This window comes from Melopsittacus undulatus, chromosome 2 (genome assembly GCF_012275295.1).
Source record: "Melopsittacus undulatus isolate bMelUnd1 chromosome 2, bMelUnd1.mat.Z, whole genome shotgun sequence".
Taxonomy (NCBI): Eukaryota; Metazoa; Chordata; class Aves; order Psittaciformes; family Psittaculidae; genus Melopsittacus; species Melopsittacus undulatus.
In genome coordinates this window covers 113,769,185-113,792,120 of record NC_047528.1, presented here as the reverse complement: position 1 = coordinate 113,792,120, position 22,936 = coordinate 113,769,185, and the positions used below count along the sequence as shown (strand labels likewise).

At 38.0% G+C, this 22,936-nt stretch overlaps 1 protein-coding gene across 1 annotated transcript in view; it reads right to left on the bottom strand.

The window, feature by feature from the left end:
• MAN1A2 (mannosidase alpha class 1A member 2) overlaps positions 1-22,936 on the bottom strand; it is a 128,110-nt gene that overhangs the window by 86,588 nt on the left and 18,586 nt on the right. Inside the window, exon 2 of the mRNA XM_005146631.3 lies at positions 11,156-11,411. Within this exon, the coding sequence (XP_005146688.2) occupies positions 11,156-11,411 (256 nt within the window). The remainder of the gene's footprint in view (positions 1-11,155; positions 11,412-22,936) is intronic.

Here is a 22,936-nt window from a genome sequence, read left to right as displayed (position 1 = left end):
ACTAACAGACAAACACTAACCTTTTTAAGAAACTGATTGTATCAGGGCAAATAAAGTTTTCTCCAATTTACAAGACTGTAGCTTTCTTATTTTAATCAGATGGTCACTGTGCTCATAGAAAACAGGAGGGAATAAGGAAGTGCTGGCTAAAAAGTCAAGTGCAGCCAGCTGCCTTAGCAGCACTCCCTCACATAGACACAGTTCTCTCACTGAGTTCAGGATATAGTGGAAATCAGCAAACTGCACCTAACCTGCATGCTGAGACATGCCCTGTCTCCCTGCAGCTATCAAGAGATCCCTGCTCCACCTACACAGCTATAATTCCTTTGACCATAAACCCCTCCAAATTTCCCATGGCTCAGTTAACTCACGCCCAGACAATAAATGTGAACCACAGCAAAGGTATACGCACAGGCCTAGCAGCTGGGGAGCACTCCTGTGTTAAACCGACATCAACCTAGGCACAGATGTCCCTCTCAAGATGCCAGAGGTCCCATTCCTACTGCTTGTCAAAGTCAGCTCACGTGTTGCTTTTTGTATTTGCACTAAAAGATTCTGACACCTGATTAGGCAATAATACGGTATTGTTTCTTTTAGTGTCATCAACCTGCAATGTAAGAAAAAGAGGATGCAAATATTACACTAAAAAGGAGAGAAAAGCCATTTTATTAGCATTCACAAATTCCTTACTGTTTACAAAGCATGTATCAAATCGATCAGTTAATAGCTATTAGAACTTCAAGATGACTCAGGTAAAATGATCCTCTCTTGACAGGTAACAAAACTAGAGCGTGACAAACGCAATAAAAGCCTGATCACAGGCAGAAGTTCCTCCAAGATCTCTTGCTAACCTTATCCAGAATCGACCTACACATTTTTTTATCTTATTGTTCATCAATTTCAGATCATAGAATCAAGAATCACAGCCTCATTAGGCAGGAAAGGACCTCAGGATGTCTCTCATTTAACCTCCTGCTCAAAGGAGAATCAGTTACGGGATCAAACTGGGCTACTCAAGGTTTTACCGAGTCAGAATGGGACAGTCAAGACCTCCGTGAAGTGTTCTGCTCTAACTCATGGTTTGCCAGTCCACTTTTAAGTCCTAAAAAAGCCACTTGGGAAAACACAGACCTACAGTTTTAGAAGGCATTAGATGGTGAAACAAAAAAATTACTGACCACTGTGCTCTATTTCTACATCTATTTCTATGTCTACACAACAAGGTGACCATGACATGGCATATCTAACCAACTTGCTTCCATAAAAGGGAAACTGGGCTTCTGAGATCTTTGGATGTGTCAGATATTTCATGAAGAATAACCAAATGACCACTGACATTTTATCTCTTTAAAAATCTCAAAGTGTTGGCAAACTCCAGTATAAACCAAAATTAGTTAAGTCCAAAATAAGAACAACAAATTGTTTCCTCATGGCAGAATGTTAATTGTGGAATATTTCACTGTTCCAGTTTGCTTCTGGGAAGAAGGTACAGATTTTATTACAGACTATTTAGTTCTGAGAAAACCCAAGAAAAGTATGGAAATGACAAAGGGCTAAACCAGAATAACTCACAATCTGTTTCTATATCCCCAAGAGGATATTTATCCTAAGATAAAATTCCATTAAGACAAACTGTAAAGGAGTCAGTTTCACTAGATTCATGAATTAATGCAGAAGTAACTTAAGAATACACTGCTGAGACCAGACACTACTGAACATGAGAGACTGACACAGTTGACTGCATCATCTAAGGTTCTAAGATAGGAAATTGTCTTTTGAGGAGACTAAGCTACTTTGATAAGCACAAATGTTCTGTCATGTCCCATCTGCCTCCCCCAAGCGGTCTACAAAGAACATGGTGTTATAACTCCTCAAGAATATTTTGACTTCACTATACTAATTTGTCAACTGATTTTTTTCCAGATGAACACTGGGTATTACTCTGGGACAGAGCTCATCAGCACCAAGTGAGCAGACTTCAGGGTATCATGTTAGCAAATGACTGTATGCTACATGCAAGTGAGAAACCCCACAGGTCTTGTGCTTGTAAGGATGACATGCCAAGTGATCCTATAACAACATGGAGATTTCTGTTACTGCTGGAGCTGGTAGCATGATACACTATAGATACAGCATCTATACTACTGGGAGCAGTTGTGCACACAGAAGCTTTTGAGAGATAAAATATGATAAATGCATCTGCCGGTTAAAAATTGAACAGAGGATGCCACTTTTGGTCAGGAAGTACAAGCAATGTGAACTAGTGATGTGAAAAACAGGATTCTCTCTGTGAATGTGCTAGGTAGTATTTGCATAGTGAAGGGTGGAAATGCTGAAGAAGAGCTGCAGGTATAGATAGGCTTTTCCTCAAAAAAAAAAAACTGGCCTTTAAGAGGAGACAGAGAGGTCTTGGAAACTGACTGGAACATCAGCATTAATGATAATAGAAAGAGGGCAAAAACACTTGCAGAAAACCACTCCCAACACTTAACCCATGACAGAGGCATCTTAAACTCAGCAGACTGGGAATAACATGCTGGTCCAAGCATGGATCAATAACTATGAAAAAGGCAAGGCAGAGATTTCCAGAACTGAAATTTCCATACCTAACAGCTGTCTGTCAAAGTGAGGGTTTGGAGCTTGATGGAATCTCATATAAAGATCTTCCAATCTGTCCACCAGAGAACAAATAGTTTTAGTGATGGACTTTTTACTGGCACTTTCCATGCCAGACTTTGCTTTCAAAAGGAAGATACAGGTTAGGTCCAGTGAATAACAGCCTTGAAAATGTTTAGTATGGGATGCCCCACATACAACAGCCAGCAAGATGTTGTTGCATGTGCAACTTGATAGTTCAACAAAAAGATAAATTTGGACTCTGCTGAAAGCAAGCCAGAATGGCAAGAAGCAGGGCATGTCAAATGAAACCGCTTTCGTAGGTACACTATTATCTAGATGCTTTTACTAACTTTAGAACATAGGATCTGATTATCTTCTGTAGTCACTAGGAAATCAGTTTTTTATAGAGACAGAGCAGTAATGACGCCTTTGATGAAATCATAATCACAACAGTAAAAGGAGGTTACAGTAACTGAAAAGAGACTTTAGTAAGGGAGTTCTATCACTACAGCAGCATGTTGGAAACAATAATTCAAACCAAACACAGACTCAAAAGCCCTTTTCCACCCCTCAAAAAAGGGCAGACAGGTACCAAACAGAAAATAAGAGTCCTGAAAAATAAGCAAAGGAAACAATTTACTGGCAAATTGCAATATATACTGGCTGTGCCTAGAAACAAGAAGCTTACCCTCTTCCTGCCCTTCCATCAGGAATGTGCATAAGAGACAGCAAACAGGGTTTGCTTTCAAAGGAATGTCTTCTGGTCAAGGGTAGAATTTAAAGAGATTTATATAAGCCATCTTCAAATTCAGTTTTAAAATTAACCCAGGACTTGCTAGACAATATCACTGCTCAACTGGCAGATTAAAAACTAATAACCACTTTCCTCCTGTTTGTAGAGAACATTTTTTGGACATTAAAGAATGATCTTTTCCTTGTATAGGTACTCACATTTCTGAAGAAACCTAGAAAAATCATGCAGGTTATATTATTCTATTGGGAGCTACAAATCTCTACCTAAAGAGAAATTAATACAGGCATCAGTCTATGACTCTATGCATTTCTGAACACTGCCAATGAAAAAGTCTGTTTGGAACATGTTCTTAACAGACACAGAAAGCTGAGGTTTTTTTTTTTTTACTGATGAATCTGGTAACAAATCAATTACTAAAATAAAACTGGTTACCAAATGTGTACAAAATGGGAAGCTTGTCCTTTTTTGTTGGCAGGAAATACTTTAAGTCTAAGATGCCTGATGGAACTCTCAGGACGGTGGGAACTGGAACAGTAGATGCAAAGAGCTAAAACTTGGAGAGCTTACAGCAGTGAACCAACTGCTCAAGTTTGTACAAGAAAGCCAAGTGCTTTTTTCAACTTTGCATGTCCTCACTGTTACAAGAGATACAGGTACTCATGGTTTTTGACTGATCCTGTGGTGCTCCAAAAGCTCATCTTTGAAAACAACCAGAAATGCTTATCAGCCAACAGAAAGCAGCTCCTTTCTTTCAGTCCTGCCTTCTTCCAGTCTTGCCTTTTCAGGCATCAATCTAAACATCTTCATCAGCTTATCCATGTATCTCTGCCAGTTTTACTGTGTCCTTTGTGAAGTTGAGAGACTAGAACTACATGAAAGCATGCAAGATGCAGAAGAACTTTAGTTTCACATGCTAGAGCACAAACCTTGCCTGTTTTCTTCTCTTTTCCTAAAATACTGAATATCTGCATTTTTGTCTGCTATTAAGCACTACAGTGACATTTCCAAACAGCTACTATAAACACAAGCTCTCATTCTCAAGTGGTAATAAGTCACCTCACAGCTTTTCATATTAAGCATAATGTTGGAATTTCCTCCCTCTCCAGCCTGAATATGTATCATTTTATGTTCAGCTGAAAAATAAAAGGGGAGATAATCACTCAGTCCCATGAGGTTTTTCTGCAGTTCTTCTGTTTTCTACTCCAAATCTACATGTTGGCAGCAAAAGTTGATCATACTGCTATTTATCCACTTACAAACTCTACATAATCCATTTGTCTAATTTAGAGCATGAATCCCCAATGCACATCCTCTGTGGTCTCCAGCACCACTTAACTGCACTCTCCAGTTACTGCCTTCTAAGCAATTTCTCCAGGCAGGGACACAATCTTCCATCTCATGGCTGCTTAATTCAACTGTTGTTAGTGATGAATCATGCCAAATATGCTTTTAAAAGTTATATATATATATAACCATACCTCCCCTTGTCCACATGCTTGATGACTCTTTCAGGCATCTTCTAAAGCTTTGCCCATCATGACATCATTAAAAATATACTGAGAAATCTTACATATCTCTGTGCTCAACCACCCTATTCCCTGTTCTAGTTTCTGTTAATCTGCAGCTCATTCACCAGGCATAGGGATCTGTAGCTCTTTGATCTCCCCTTGAACCCCTTTCAAGAACTGATGTCTTGCTGGTCACCTCTAGTCCTCTGGTAACAAAGCAGAAAATAAGACTAAGTGCTACCAGTGCAAATCAAGAATTCACATCTCAGAGCAAACCAAGAGTAAACTGTTGCAAGTTTCAGGTATTACAGTATTGTCTACATCTTAAAGGAAAACACCATAAGAGGTTACTCATCAGCTACAAGTAGCTCATTGTGTATCAATGACATCATTAGTATCAGCAAATCTGAGATCTAACATCGAGAAAACTATGTTAAAGGACATGCTGACATATATTCTATGGAACTGTGGGAAAATGGAGAGTACTACAGCAGAAATTGTGTAATGATAATTTACAAGAAGTAGAAGTTTTATTGTATTTAAGAGAATGTTCTTGCTTTCCAATCAAAGTTTCCACAGCTGCAAAAAGCAGTCACTTGTGTAACAGATCTTGTATAATTTAATATACAGTGATCTTCCATCTAGCCGTAATTCATTATCTTTGCTACTAACATTTCTGTAGCAAGGGCAAATCAGATATCACAGCACATTTTGGATTTACCCAGTTCTGAAGAGAAGTCATTTACCTGGGGTTTTGCTAGTTTTTCTTTATTATATTAGGGAAGTGAAACAGAATCACAGAATAGGTAATGCTGGAAAGGACTTTAAAGATTGTCTAAGTTCCAACTCCCTTGAAATACTTCCTTGTATTCTTGACTTTATTTTACAATTATAAATTTTAAATATTGCAGATGTGCCAGTTCATTGTTGAAAGACAGCTTCTCACAATAGTCTGGAAAAAAGGTACCTTTAATAAGGAAGACCTTCCTGAATTTATAACATGCTTCCAAGAATGCATAAATGCTGGAGAATTCAGTAATTGCTACAACTTGAGTAAAGTGACTCATATTTTAAATATCATCAAATACAAACCTGCATTCCTTATTAGCAGCACATTTTAAGCTAGTAACCAAAGCAATCTATAGGGATGTGCAGCTGGAATACTGCGCCATCCACATTAGGAGGTTTATTTTCATTCTTCAGTTCAAACAAAATAAGTACACTAAGCTACAAAGTTTCTCACAGACAAAAACTGAAGATATACAAATGTAAAATGGGTTCTTTATACAATCATCCCAACATGCTGGGACACACCTTTCTGCAGGTCTATTTCTAACTTTCCTGGACTGGCTAAAGTGGCGATTGCACAATTTTCATTCCAATGTATACATTAAGAATTAATTTTCCAACAGGCTTGATCAAAGGGAGTCCATCCTTACGTTACAGGCATTTTACTCGTGGTAAAATTAAGATAAGCATTAAAGAAAGCGCAGGGAAACTTACTTAAAGCCAACTTGGTAGCTGTCAACATGGTGAATTATATTTGAGAATCCAAAGAGAATTCAAAGAGTACAAATAAAACCACTTAATAAACAATGCGTGCTTACATGTATAGATACACATACCTATGTATCTGTATGTATACAACCAAACACTTGTGTGTATGCATTTTATACAAACACACACAACAGGGCATGTTATCTTAAATACTGAAAAATATAGGTCATAATACTTATTGAGCTTCACTTCTATTGGGATCAGTGTGAGGAGCAGTGAGCTACAAAACACAATGTAAAACTATTAACACAATAGATATGTATTACTAAAAGTTGATGTCCTAACCAACCAGCAATCCAAGTAATTTTGATCAAGTAAATGAAAAGAGTATAAAGACTCAGCAATAACAAAATTGTTCTGGATTGGTCTCGGATGCTGGAAAAGGTACCCCAGTCACAGAAGGCAGCCTACTTGGCTAGGTCAGAAACACGGTAAGTACAACAACATAAATGAATAGTAATTCTGAAAAGAGGAACTACACAGCATGAAAAGACCTCTACATGATATATCTTCTGCACAGTTCTTTTCTCAGTAAGCACACAAAACATAACACAGGTAAAAGGACACTTATTGTTTTTAACCCGATTTCTGAAGGGAATAAGGCTTATGCAGTCTTGCTCTCTGAACACATATCTTTTGCCATATACATTTGCAGTAGCCTTTGAATTTGAATCTATTCTCTCATTAAACCTGACTTTAGAGTTGGAGGAACCAGATACCTGGGACCTCTATGGGATCTACAGGGAGGGAGAAAAAAAAATATCTACAGTGAATCACAAGTCAGTACCCCAGAGAGGAAGGTTGTTATAATCCCCTTTATTCATTGAAAGGGACAGCATTTAGCATGCAGGTGTATTAGCTACTCCTCCCAGTTCTGTCTTTAGCAAACTTGATGAGGGTATATTCTGTCCAATCATCTAGACCGTTAACGAAGATTAATAATATAAAATTATTTTAACAAGAATCAAAAACGAATGCTCAAAGTAAGACAATATTGTGAAATCTCAGGTTGAAATGAAAGAGAACCTGAACCCTGAGTAGGGTAAAAGAACTATGATTTTTTCCTTATTTGACTGGGTAAAAATTACCTTCCCAAGGAAGCAACTCATTAAATAAAGAGCACCATGTAATGATTACACTTAAACTGCAGAAAAAAATACTGGTACCATTTAAAGGACTATATATACTACAGAAGTGCTACAAGACCATATACAGCAAGCAGATGGAAAATCTTCACTTCTCAAAGTTGTCAATTTGAGAATCTAAATTAATCAGCCTACTCATAAATGGTCCTTATTGAAATATCTGAATTAATAGCTTGTATTAAGAATATAGATGAATTATACAATTCTGTGAATGAGCTACAATTGAGAACACAATGTAATACTAAATATAAACGTCAGAACCAAAAGACACAAAAATCAGGACACGCAGAGTCTGCTCCTGTTTTATTCTATAAGCATAAGACACTTCCTTCTTTGTGCTCAGGAAACATTCTTCTTATAGAAAGCTTTCAGACACTTTACAAAGCTCTCAAGTAGCCTTACACTTCTTTTTTTACTTTCATAAGCACTTTTAAAAAAAAAATCAAAATATGTATTTTAAAAATATTCAAGTGCTGCAAAACTGCTTCATATACAGAGGTCTGTTTAAAAGGGACTTTACCAAGTTGGGTTTTGGAAAAAAAAAGTAGCAACAAATTTTCTGCAAAACACTGGTTTTGTGTTTGAATGTTTACCGGTTTTCTCCTGACTGCAAAGGTCCATGTGCGTGTTACAAACTATCCCCAACGGTCAACCCAATCCTGGGTAGTTTTACCACTGTTTGATACTAGTCAAAGTAAGCTGTATAATTTTTTTTTACTTTTTTTTCCCCCTCCAATTTAAACAGCCTAAAGCAAGTTCCTCAAATATGCATCAGAACACTTAGAAGTCAACCAAGGCATGAGCCAAATGCCTTGCCAGGACCACCTGCAATTCTGAAGCCATTTATGCAGCCTTCAAAGACCTAGAAGTTTCCCTGTACTATTTTTTTCTGGTCTCAATCCAAGCAATCATAATGTCTTGCATGTCAGAAATGCTATATATGCTAGGTGTAGACCCATGTTAGAGATACTGTCTCCTGGAACTTGTTCTGTCTTTGCTAAGTCTATCTCACTGACAAAGACTATTTGCATTATTCTACACTGGTTACAAAAAACTGGGACAGAAGACCTCAGTGATGATCATAACATATTTTAAAATGTACTTTGCATCTCTGCAATTCCTACAGCCTTCTGTGAATACCTGATGTTGTCAAAAACAGATTTTTGGGCAAAATATTCTTCCTATGACACCGTAGATGTATGTTTTCTGAGACAGGCTCTATTCTTTGCAACATAGCAGATGCCAAAATCCAAAAGTAGAGCCAGAGGACAAACAAAAATGACAGTGTATGAACAATGGGTTCTTCAGCATTATTATTTGTCCATTCTCACTAGCACACCTTCCACTCCTGTATTCTGCACCTTCACGCATCTAGCTGTAGAACTGACAAGCTGCTGCCCTGCATCAGAAAAGATTAATATTTCTGGAGATCCCCTGGTAGGTATAGTACTACCAAGACTGACTCAATGAAGACAATTCACACAACAAAGACAAATTTCCACCGTGCTGGTGTGATCCTAGACTGTTCAAGCACTGTGGTCACACTACTGAAGACTCATCAGTACAAGTGCAGAATTATCCTAACTGAAGTACCCACCTAATGCACAGTCCCACAAAAATCTTTGGTGTATGAAAAGCTACACGTCAGAAGACACAATAAGAGCCACCAACAAGTTACACAATAAAAACACAGCTTGTCAAAATGACTCACAGGTAGGCTGATCACCCAAAAAAGCAAACCTTTTACAGCATGAGATTTGTGGCAACTGCAGCTAAGGATCACCAGAGCTACTACTTAGTTATTCTTACTTACAGACTACCCTGCATTCCTTACTCACAAATTGCTATACTCTCAGGTTTAGATCAGCAAGAGCTATTCAAACTTCATACTTAAGTCACCAAGAAAATTGCCATTCTGTATTAACCAATAGCTCCCCATCCCCTCTCAGGCTACATTCTGACCAACCCATCTCAGAAATGCAAATACTAATTTTCAACCCTACCTCTAATTCCAGGCTTGATCTCTAGGAAATTCGGTTGATTATTTCTTCTGATTCTTCATTGTTAACTGAACTCTGTACTTTCACATTACTTGGTCAACTCAGTATTATTGTATCCATTAAATCTGTCAGTGCCACACTCAAATGTATGTATATACAGTAATCTGTAGTTAAAATCAAGAAGTATTGACAACTATATGACAATACCATTCACTGTTCACCTTCACCCTACACAAGACATTTTGAAAAGCAAGATCCTCTATATATTCTCACAGGACCCAGTTTTGAAAAGCAGTAGAGCCTTTTGAAATCCACAGTTCAGTGCTGTACTTTGGGGAAAAGCCTTAACCAAGCAGGGTCAAGGGGGTCCAATATCACATACAACTTCTCAGTCAGAAGTGCTTTTGCAGTACCTAACAGAATAAGCATGCCTTCTGGGAAGGATTTGCTACTTGAGAGATTCAAGTAGTGATACAGCTCTATGATGCATCACTCTTATCATAGGCAGTTGTTTGTTATTTGGTAAGGATGGATTTCATCTAGTCATCATTAATAGTCAAAGTAAAATACCACCTTGGAGGATCTACACACAGCATGGCACTCTCCCCAGCTGCAATTCCTTCCTATTACAAGGACAGGTATGAATGACCTATTTTGTTTAATTTTGTGAGCTAATTAAATATAGATTACAATAAAAGATTAAGCTGCTGGCACTGCCAAGTGCTGTGGTCCTAGGTGTTCTCTAGTGACAGACCCCGGGCCTGTCTACCTCTGGCCTCAACCCGATTTTTTGGCATAAAACTAATGAGACTGCAGGGACAAAAAGACTGCTGGACAATGTTCCTGCCATCCCCACTAGAAGTACAGACTCAGAAAATGCCTGGCACTAATAATAGCAAAGTGGCATTGCCAGTACAAAAGAGGACAATCAACCTCACTGCCAACCAGGAGTGGAAGAGTAAGACCAGAAACAGCAATTCCACCAGGTAATCTGCCACAGAACCAAAAGCCTAAGCCAGCATCTTGGTTTGAATGTTTTACAGGTAAATGAGACAATCTACTTAAATTAAATCCTAGGTTTTAGACCCATTTAAATATTATTTTGAAAAGCATGTCATAACTCAGTAATCTGCAAATTTTAGCAGCAAGTCTTTATTTTCCCTTATATTTTCAATCCACTTTTTCAACATTTTGAAGTCTCTTGTGTTGCACCAATATATCCCTTCCTTTGACCAGAAACTGACAAAGTCAGTCTCTGCTTTAAAGATGCAGTTGTTGCTGTTCTGTGTGTTAATGGCAAACCCACTTTGAAACCATACCAATAAGTTTAATAAACCCTTAAAATAACTTTGAAGTTGTTATCCAGTGAAATATTAACACCCCAACCTGCAACTAAACACATGCAATAATGCTTATGTTCATTAATACTTGATGTGCACTTTTAGCTTATTGTTTATTTTAAAAGATTTTGTAGTCCTGTTTTTAATATAAATAATAACAGCAACTAAACGGTGTCCAAATAACTGCTATCAGATACAAGAACAGGTAGAACCACATCATCATCATCTTTACCTCTTTAATTTTGTTCCTCTTCTCTCGGATATCCGGGTCTGCTGGTTCTCCACTGTTTATCCCTATAAGATTTGGTAAAGGAACGGGGGGCAGTGGCTTGCTGTCCTTCTTTTTCAACTCTTGCACTACTTTGTTCTTTTCTGTCTGAATCTCAGCTTGAATCTCATCACGTGATTTCTTCAATTTTTCCTTAGCCTCTTCCAGTGCTTTTTCATGATCTGCTCGGATCTTATTTCTCAGACGTTCCTCTTCTTCTCTAGAGACACAAATGTTAGTCAGCATCTCATTAATAAGAACCACACTGCTTATAAACAAAATACAGCTTCAAAACAGAAGCCACATCCAAGCTGCTTTACTCTAAGTAATTCTAATGACTCAGACAAGTTTACTTTATTATGCTTGTTCAGAACCCTCCAGTCCTTTTGCCATAAACTCCAGAAGAACACTGCACACACCAGCAATATTATTGTGGAAAAATGTATCATTGAGTTTTATCTGTGAGCACCTTTGCTTGCCTACTCAAGAATTTAGAGAGGAAAAGCCCTACATCCTGTACTTCAACTACAGACATGTGCAGAGGCACATCTAGCAATCATTCAGTTTAAGAAATAAGATCAGAAGGGCTCTTCTTAGTCTTGTGCACAATAAGTACATTGTACACAACTTCTCAAGATCTGCTGTAACCACCATTTAAAAAAAAAGATTCACAGCCACTCTTTTTATTACCAGTAAGCTGGGAGCTGCAAGAGCAGCTAACTCCACCACAACATGTTTTGTCTTGAATTCAGAATTCATTGTTCCAATCAGTGCGTCCATAAACCTCACACATTAAACGCAGGGTTAATTATAAAGCTATTTAGGAACATAAGAGCTTTCAGAGTAAAGCATGGCTTTGAAACTCACTGTCAACAAAACCAACATCATCTTGGTTATAAAAGCACAATCTTCTATCATGATCTTTAATGATCAGTAAAGATTTTGAGATTCACATGCAAAATACAGCTTGCCATTTTAAAGCCTGGGTTAAACAAGAGACGAAAACAGCTCATTCCAGTCTCAAAATACTTCAAGGCATCAGGAAGCTACACATCAGACTCTCAATATAACATAACCTTTTCAAGCTTCTTTAAAATACCAAGTTGCTTAGTGACTAATGTAAGCCAGAATAGTTGTAAGGATTTAAAACAAGCACTAGTTAAACACAACAAAACAACCCAACAAAACAACCCACACTCCCTCCCAGTTCCTCCCCCAGGCAAAAATACTTTTTCCTCAAAAAAGCATTAGGGAAGAGACAATGGATAATAGAAAGAAAGTCAGTCAAGCAGCAAGCCATGTAATAAACTTCAAGCTTAGGCTAACTGCTTTTAGGATGAACCACTTGACCCATACTGCATGCGTTTTGTTCCAGTTTACTGAAAACATATCAAATATCAACATATCAAATGGTGGTTTCTCCTCATTGGTATGTGAGAATTAGAGAAGTTCAGTTGGAAGGAACCCCCAGTGATCATCCAGAACAACTGCGATTAAAAGCCAATCCAAAAGTTTACAGGAAAACAAACCAGCAAAACCTCAAGATTGACAACTGTTAACCTAACATTGTCAAATATTTCTAACAAATTCTGTAGGGGAAATATCCCAATTTATATTATATAATATACTCCTCATTTTCTTGTCAAAGTCTGTGGTGAACTGCTAATGCTTCCAGAGACTGAAATCAATGTTAAGAAGCTTGCTGGGCTGCTGTGTTTGAATGTTTGGGGATATGGACAGATCTTACTGAGCTTTGCAAGTATAGCAGAACTAGTTTTATTAATCTCACAGATCAAGATCATATAATGTCTTTTACAAGCATTGCTTCACCTTTACAAAAAGAAGGTCAAAGAACAAAGCTAATAATGAATAGCTTGCAAAGAGTTATGATACCATTGTATCAGAACAATCCCACCAGACTGATTCATTTTGTGCAAGGTTTATGACTTACAATCTTCTGCCAAGGAAAAGCTGATTTTAAGTCAAAATGTAATAAATCAAGCTTTCAGTTCCAAATATTCACGGTTCATGCTCCCAGTGCACCAACCCTGACTGCTATCTCAGGGACATCAGTATATTTTTAAGGTAAAATTTATACACTCTTTTCCCCATTCTTTAGCTTGGGCACAAAAGCTCCGAGACTTTTAGGCACACATTTTATTCTGAAGTTGACAAAATCTGGTATCACTTGTCATCATTCAGAAAATAACTTCAGCTACAAGTTTACAGGCCAATGTGCTTAGCATGCAGGGGGAAAGCCACAGTACTGCAACATAAATGGGCTCAGCAAAATGTGTTGTTACACAGAATGTTTTATTAGCCCTTCCATATTTCTGAAGTGCTATTACTTTTGCATTTTAAGAGGTTATAGCAGCATTATTACCTTCCAATATTTCAGTACTAGAAATACAATGCAACTTTTTAACAGATGGACTGACTGAAAGGCTTTGAAACAGAAGCTCCTCAGCCACTTTTCTCAACATGGAGCACAGCACATCCACATTTCTCCCAAACAATAAATAAGAAAGGACTGTGCTCCTCAACTTTGACTATCAAATCCAAACTCATTAACATTGTTGAGCAGTAGCAGTGCTTCTCTCCCTCAACTGTAAGGCAAAGAAACAACTTTCAAAGTGACAAAACACTATTCTAAAGAGAGATAATACGAGTAATATTTAAGGTAACTTTTATTTCTATTGTGACTCACAGGAGAAAATAAGCTTCCTTGTATTTTTGCAAAAGTTACATTCGCTGTGGCAGTAAAGTGCTCAATTCTGTAACAAAAGCAGCCGAAATTTCCTATCAAGCAAAAGATTTGAAACCATAAATGTGTAGTCTGGAAAGCTTTTCAAGACTAGCAGAGGGCTTTGCATGAGATGCAGCTAAAGAAAATGAGAATGAGGTTGCCAGAACAAGATACATCATTCCCCAGAATCAAGGGACAGCATGCTGTGCAGGAGCCAAAGAGATAGCTTACAGAGGATGAGAAATATGAAACATTGCTGAACATTAAAGAATCAGAAATATTTCAGTGTGGGGATAATGTATTTTGGAGGTACGGTATTCATTTTCAAAACAGTTCCTGCAGGCAAGTGTCAGTCTTTCCAACCAGATCTACTATTTTGTTAATAAATATTGAAATTCTTTCTCCAAAAGAAAGATTTTTTAGAAAAACAGGATAACAGCTTATCTCAAAACTGAAGAAAAAGATGTGCAAGGTATATCCACATTAACTGAATTTGAAGACGATGCTTCACGATGAGTGTGCTTTACTTATAAATAGGAAAGGGCTTGGTAAAACCCCTGGTTCACATGCACGTCCCCAAAAATACAAAAGAGATTAATTATGTACGTGTAGTTGGAGTAAGTCTGACTCACTAAAATGATGTGCTTTGCACACCTTCAAGATCAAGTGCAATGAGTATTTTGCCTTTAACTTTTCTCTATTTTCAGTCCCAGGTGCTGCATACAACAGTAATAATAAAAGCTCTATCACTCTGCCATCTTCATCTATTTCTAGATTCAAACTGCATGAAACAGCCATAAATTGGAAAACAAGTTTTCAACTCGTGTCTATTTACACTGCAGGATCCACTATAGAAACATAAAGTTGCCGATTTCTACAGTGCTATAATACAATTAGAGTCATTAAGGAGATTTGAATGACAGTCTACTCACCTTCAGTCACTCAGCAGAACACCTAAGTATTTTAAGAAAATACACCGAGACTCAATAGAGATGACAAACTCTAGCACTAACTGTATGATCGGCTCCAAGTCTTCCAGGAAGTGACATTTTGAGACAAACATGAGAAAACAGTAAGATGAAGAGAAAGGTCAACAGGTATTTGAGGAAGTTTACAGGAGATTGTCCAAGAGCTTCTGCAGAAATATCCTCTGTGCAATTACCAGAGACAGCATGAACTACAAGAAATGTCATATTCTACATTCCAGCTGAAGACATATTTTATCAAATATATTCAAGTATACAGAACCATAGAATGGTTTGGGTTGGAAAGGACATTAAGATCATCTTGTTCCAGCCCCCCTGCCATGGGCACAGACACCTCACACTAAACCACGTCACCCAAGGCTCTGTCTTTCAACAGACAGCAATGGAGCAGTCACAACTTCCTTGGGCAACCATTCCAGTGCCTCACCACCCTTACAGTAAAGAACTTCTTCCTTATATCCAATCTAAACTTCCTCTGTTTCAGTTTGAACCCATTACCCCTTGTCCTATCACTACAGTCCCTAACAAACAGTCCCTCTCCAGCATCCCTGTAGGCCCCCTTCAGATACTGGAAGGCTGCCATGAGGTCTCCATGCAGCCTTCTCTTCCACCTTCTGGGCTTAGCATGAGCAAGGCCTGAGGGTGCCAGCTCCCTAGTGCAATAGCAGCACTTCCGGCAGGAAGGGCATTGCTGGTGAAAATGACTGCCCGCAAGTATGGAAAGGTGGGATCTTGTTACACAGCGATGACAGGAGCACGGTTCTGCCCAGATACTGCCACAAGGATTGCCTTCCTCCTAGGGCTTGCCTGAAAGCCCACGGCAGGACAACACCATCCGCTCTTGCCTCCATGGGAAGAGCACTGCCTTGCAGGTGGCCTCAGCAGCGCCACATCCCGCCTCTACCACCACTCTATCCCGCCCCCAAGATGGCGGCTGCCACCATCACCTCAGCATTGCCATCCGCCACACATCTTTCTTCTGAGTTCTTAAGCAACATGAACTAAGTAGTTCTGAAATACAGAATAAAATACAGAATACTGAAAATACAGAATAAGGAGAATTAGAAGATTGAAAACATGTGAGCAGCTGACAACCCCCAAGTCATAACCAAACACCAACAAGCTGCCCATCTAGCATAAGAAAGAGTCAGCAACAGTTTAATGCATGTACATAGCACCACATTCAAATACTCAGAGTGAAAGAAAGGAGACCTCAGATAGGATCCATCTAAAAATGTAAGGTTGGAAAGAGTCCCAGCATAAACACATATACCCAAATGTGTCAAACAGTTTCCCTATCCAACTACCCACCCCACCTCCGCTTCTAGGCAACATAAGCAAACTCTTAAAATATAGAGTATTTTGAGTAAATCTTCAAAACCCCTTACCTAACAGAAAGCTGCTGCTTCCTTCTAGTGCCCCCCTTTCCCCCCCTCCAGTTTACTCTGAAGTCTCAAGACAGAAAGGTTCAAGTACCATAAACAACAGCAGTAGCTACTTTAAAACAAGCAGTATTATTAAACAAATCTGCAATTAGACTCTCTTTTGCCAGCGGGAACTATAAATAGACTTAAATTAGAATCCAAAACTAGAAACATGTTCAAGATTTTTTAAAACAATCCCTGTAAATAACCATTGCAGCTGCTTATGCAGAAGCACTATGCACAAAACATTCCAAAGCTGTCTAAATGCCATTAGGGAAAGATCACAAATGATAACGCTTGATAACTAAATCACTAACCAAAACTTCTTGTGCTTTAATCATGCACACGGTAGCTAGCTTTACGAACTTAAAAGCTACTAAAGTTTCATTTGCCAGGACAATGACTTTTAACATAAGTGTCCCCTATCTGCCGTGACACAGCAGGCTCTTCAGAAATCAATAGCAAAAGAGTAAAACAACCCAAAAATGCTTTCAGATTACTTTGTGAGATTCAAGATCAAAAAAGGAAACAAAAATTAGCATGGAGGCAAGAAAAGTGACCACCAGTAACTGCTCTCTCATATGAAAAAGCAGAGCACTTTATCACTAGAGTGAAAGGACCCCCAGTTTATTATCATTTGGATTTTCAGCAGATAGACAAGAACTGTTAAAGCACGTAAATGTTCATGTAAGTCTGTCATCCAGAAATAAAACCCTGTGTGGAAATTCTGAACTTTTACTCTTTTCTCAAATTTAATCTTCAACCAGAGGCTACTTTTAGCAACAGAGTGAAATAAAGATAGGCACTAATACTAAAAAAACAAACAAACAAACAACCGAAAACATAACACCCCAAGCAAATGGAAAGTCTGCCTAAAAGCCATCTCATATGTCAACTATAAAAGTTGCTTTTCCCTCCAGCCTTGCAGTGTACATGATTTTATAACATCCACACTTCACAATCCCATCATGTTCTCCTACTATATGGAGTATATAACACAAGGACACTGGAGAAATATGTAATGCCCCTCACTGCCCAGAAAATGAACCCAAATTGCAAATTCCTCGAGTGGTTTCTTTCAGACAAAGTTGACAGTAGAATTTATTTCTAGGAAGTGGTTACATTTGCATATGACATGAGTACGGCTCCTTAAATACAAAGAACATGAGACTGAGTCCTCATTCAAGTTCTCTTATCCCTCTCCAACCAGTATCAGAAGTTTTTCTCTTGCTGTCACACTTTCCTTTGATCTTCTTCACATTCCTATTTTCTACTTTCCTTTACTATTACTTGTACCGACTTAAGCTCTGCTCGCTTGCTTCCTTGGTCATCTACAAAGGCATGGCTTCCAGGCTGGATGCCAGCCCTCCTCACTTCTCACCATTAAACTCCTTTAGATCATGCTACAGAGGAGAGAATTAACTTGCTGACATAGGCACTCTCTTTTACTTCTAAATGCACCCTCTTAAATTTCACGTAGACCTCCTCCAAACTAAACTTCCTTCCACTTCTGTGCAATAAATGATGCCCCTAACTGATCTCTTCTGCAGCAAAATCTCAGACCAAGAATCCCAGCCTTTAGCCACCTTCATCACTGCTCTCAAACTCTCATCTCTATGATGGAAATTCACAGATCATAGAATCATAAAATACCAGATTAGAAAGAACCTCAAGAATCATCTGGTCCAATGTTCCTAGGCGAAGCATGACCTAGACTACATGTCCCAGCACTGTCCAGCCAAATCTTAGCAGTGTCCAGTGCTGGGAAATCCACCCCTTCCCTGGGGAGTTTATTCCAATGGCTAATTGTTCTCATTGTGAAAAATGTTCCTCTCATGCCCAGCTGGAATCTCCCCGGGAGTAATCCATGTCAATTACCCCATGTCTTTCCCCATGTGACTCCACGTCTCCATCTTTTTTGTATCCACTCTTTAAATACTGGAACATGGTAGTAGTAAGGTCACCCCTGAGCCTTCTTTTCTCGAGGCTGAACAAACAGCTCTCTCAGCTGTTCCTCATCTGGCAGGCTTCCCAGTCCTTTGGTCACCTTTGTGACCCTTTTCTGGACCATCTCAGCAGGTCCACATCTTTTTTTGTAGAGCAAGGACCAAAGCTGAACTCAGTATTCCAGGTGTGGCCTGACAAGTGCTGTTTCACATCTGCTGTCTTGTCTAAACCAAAACCTCAGTCTCTTGACATTTCTTTGTAGCTGCATGTCAACCTTCAAGCCAAATGAACTGTGACTTACTGTTAATCTTCCTCCCACATCTTTTGTTCAGCAATGGAAAATTCTCCATTGCCCAGATTGCCAGTGTCTGGGTATTCTTTCTATTTCCTAAAACCTGACTACACCTAAAATAAACAGAAACAGACTAAGGAATTTTAAATGCAGTTTTTTTTAACTCATACAGCTAAAGGCCCTGAGATCTTGTTCTGTTCACCCAACAATTCTGTTAGAATGACAGTCCACTTAACTACTTGCATCTTTACATTTTCTTTCTGTATATTTTTCCTGCAAAATTTGTAATTCATTATATGTATTTTTCTAGGCACAACAGAAAGAAAACATGGCCACTTCTGGGTGCATAAACTCATGAATTTCCATGCTGATCATTGAAGGCCACTGCTGATTGCTGCTTCTGTATCTGTGTCTACCCAATTGCTTTTCTTTTTCGTGTAACCGAGGCAGGATCTTTGGAAGCAACACTGGAAGAAGTACAAAAGAAATACTCAAGGAATACATTTAGCAAGAATTTCAGAAGCAGAGACTGAATAGGCACACAGAAAGTGCAAAAGGGAGTGGAGAGTTGAAGCACATCCCTTATGCATGAAGAGCAAGTCCTCTGTGAAACTGAAAGCAGGAAAAATCCGTATTATTGGTAGGTATCTTTTATAAGGTTTTTTGAACATGGAGAGAATCTTCATAAATTATAAGGTAACAACACCCATTTAAATATTTCATTAGTAAAATATACTAACACATAAGACATCTCTCACTTTCTTTCGTACTGATAACAAAAAGTACAAAGCATACCTTTCAGTTAAGTATAAAACAGTACAAATTCCATTACCCTGTGTGGAATATCCCAGACTGGTTTGGGTTGGAAGGGATCCTATCCTAAAGATCATCCAGTTCCGAACCCCTGCCACAGGCAGGAATATGTATAACTTTTGAATTAAAAAATAAATAAATAATAATAATACATGCAGGCAAGAGGTCATCCTTTGGCAATTATTTGCCTCCTATGTTATGAATGTTAACATGATAAGAATTGAAGAACTAGAAAAATTTATCTTGAGATTCTGTCAAGTGCTGTGCCCATAAGCAAAGATTCCTCACCCATCTTCAGCAGCCATGTAATCCCAAACATCAACATAGAAAAAGGAGGGAGCCAAGCTCAAGTCAGTAGCTTTCTTGGGACCTGAAAGCACTGTTGTAGCTGGTAAAGTCAGCTTAAGTTTTACTACTGAAGAAAAGTAGATTATATGTTTGTTTGTTTGTTTGTTTATTTTAGCAGCCAGGCATCTGTCAGCACTAAGAAGTGTCACTAGACACTAGATAAGCATTTTCAGGTTACATGGAATTTCTTAGTTTTGTAGTTACATAATATTAGCCAAAGAGGATTTTTTAGAAGAATCAGATGAACTATCTCAGGAAGAAAAAGGATAATTTTTTAAAGACTATAACAGCAGTGAATGCAGCTTTCGTTAGTGAAGAGCAAATAAATGCTATAAATTACATCTAACACTTTACAGAAGTTTTCAACTACATGCAATCAAACTCATTCAGTTTTTAGTGTCTTAATGTCATTTGGGTACAAAAACATTTTTAAGTGATAGATGCATAAAGTTCAACAATATAGAGTTTACAATCACTACAGCTCTATCAAATATATCTCATTTAGATCCTTTCTGCTTCTATGCTATAAAAGAGTTCAGTTACATTTGCCTCAAGGAACTAACAAATTCAAAAATAGGTATTATTTCATAATTTTGGCTGATTAAAGATACATCATTTAACAGCTACAGCTAATACTGTTGTGCAAAATATTAATCCTCTGCATAACAAGGTCTTAAATCTGACTCTCAAAGCATTTACCATGCTAAATTAGAGAGAAAAATATTAATCCATTCTAAAAAAGGACACTGAAAAGCTAAAAACTTAATAAAAGTTTATGATGTTTAGGATCTCTTCATGTTTATCAAGAAAGCTGAATAAGAATGTTGCCACCTGCCCTGTGTAAGAGGATTTAAAATAGCTTCCTGTCTCCCAGCAGCAAACTGACTACAGCATCAGATCTTCCTTTCCAGTGAGTATCCCCCCAAGACTGATTTAGGTTTATGGTTATTTTTTGAAGTAATAAAGGCAGAAGAACTTTACAAGCAGCAAGATTGGAAAATACATATACCGTACGAGAATAAGAAATTAACATTAGTCAGGAGAATTGGGTAGGATAAAACTCCCAATATGGAAATTAAGAGTCTATTTTGATGCAGGATTCCAACAGTACCAAAAACCAGCAGGACAATTTTAACTGAAAACTACAGAAGCCTACTACAATTAGCCATGTCAAAATACAGAATTTTCTACTATCAACCACTCTTAAGTTGCTGGAAACACTATTATTGTACAAGTTTAGACACATATATAGAAATTAATATTCAAGTCAAGTCTAAGACGGTGGACAAACACCCTGCATACTGTATTATTCACTGATATAAAAAACATTTTGATCAAGGCAGAATAATACATTAGCTGGTCATGTGGTTCGGAGAAAGCAATGAACTGGGTTCTCATCCCAGAGCAATTCATCATCTCTGCTTCCTACTGAAGGAGGGACTTTTATAGATAAGCACATTTACATATAGGACAATGCAATCCTGCTGATGTTGATGGCATGAATACGATATTGAGGCAGGTGCTCAAACAGAAATGAAAGAAACCAGAGCACTCCCACTACACAGCAAACTCTTCAATATTATTTTATGGCTAGTCTACTACTACTGCCAAAACCTAAGTTTCCAATAGGAAGGAAAACACACAACTACTACAACCAAAACACCACACAAACCCAGCAACACAAGCCAGAAAGGAAAAAATTATTTGGCCTATGTTGCAAAAATTGCTGTAGTCTGAAGCATTCCTCTATTTTCCGTACCACTCAAAGCTCCTATATTTCTCAGACGGCATCATGCTACAATTTTTACAGAAGTTTTTGATTTTTTTATAGAATAAAGAAAAATAAACTAATTGTAAACACTATTTTTTTCACAATGATAAAACAAACCTGCTTTGATAGCAACTTTTCCCCGAAAAATCACAATCCTACTTAAGCTGCCCAATATTAAACAGAACCCTAAAATTAGCCAGACTTAAAAGACTAATTTTAGATTCAAATGCTTGAAAACCAAGAATGTTACTGGTTTCTGCTACACCTTAATTCTCACCCTTCTGAACACACGAAAAGCCAGATTCGAGTTGTATGTGCATATGCAGAACTAGCACTTCCTACAGTACTTAACATTTTAACATTCTCTGGAGTGAAAAGGATTGTTTTTTTGAAATATATAGTCCTTACATAATTTTTTACCCCAAGAAAATGAGTCATGGGTCCATTTGTGCACAGCATCAGAAACTGTTTCAGTGTACGCTCTAAGGAAGCTTGCACTCCATCTTCAGCACTACTTCTGGGAGCAGATGGGAGCAGAAACCAGAAGGAAGCAACAACAAATGAATTCCAATCATAAATCTGCATTACACACAGCATCCTTGCTCTCCCTTTCTTTTCTGATCTTTGCCTCCAGAATTACAAATCCCCCTTTTTGCATTCCCAGAGGAGGAAAAAAAAAGTTCCTGGAGATATGCAGGAAGTCTTCAGGAGTGACTGAAAGGACTCAGCCTCCAGAAACAGAAAAGGTAGAAGTAGGTGCAATAGTCAACCAAGAAATTCCTTTTACTTTTGCACACCTACATGACAAAAAAAAAAGAATTTCTTAGCACATCTATGGATTATAGCATGCTCTTGATCAGGTAGTTTAATCTAATAACAAATCATATGGTATAGTTTGATTAACAAGCTATGAAGAGTTTCCTAACATTTCACCCAAGATACAGGAACATCAGTGTATGAGAGAACATTTAAGCAAAAGAGAAACAGGATTTTACCTGTTTAACTTCACAAGACATAGCTTGAAAACTTTCCTCCAGCAGATATCTAAGGCTTGCTGAAATCACTAAGCAAGAACATCACAGAGAAAGCTGCATTAATGTCTTGCAATAGAAGCGCTAAATATATACGTATTAAACATTTAATATACCAGTTTAGCCTCACTCTCCATGTGTGGTAGACAGATGACACTTCTGTGACATTCCACATAGACATTATAAGCTTGTTTTAGAATGAAGAACAAGAAGAGACATAGTTGAAAAGAATTTGCCAAAAAAAAAACCCACACTAAATATATAGTAATAGAAAGAAGATAACTCCTGGTCTACTCTTGTAGACCAAGCGAACCATAAAACAGAACAAGAAAATTTTTCAAACACAGTTAACAAGAAAACACCTCTATTACCCCAATTTATATCATT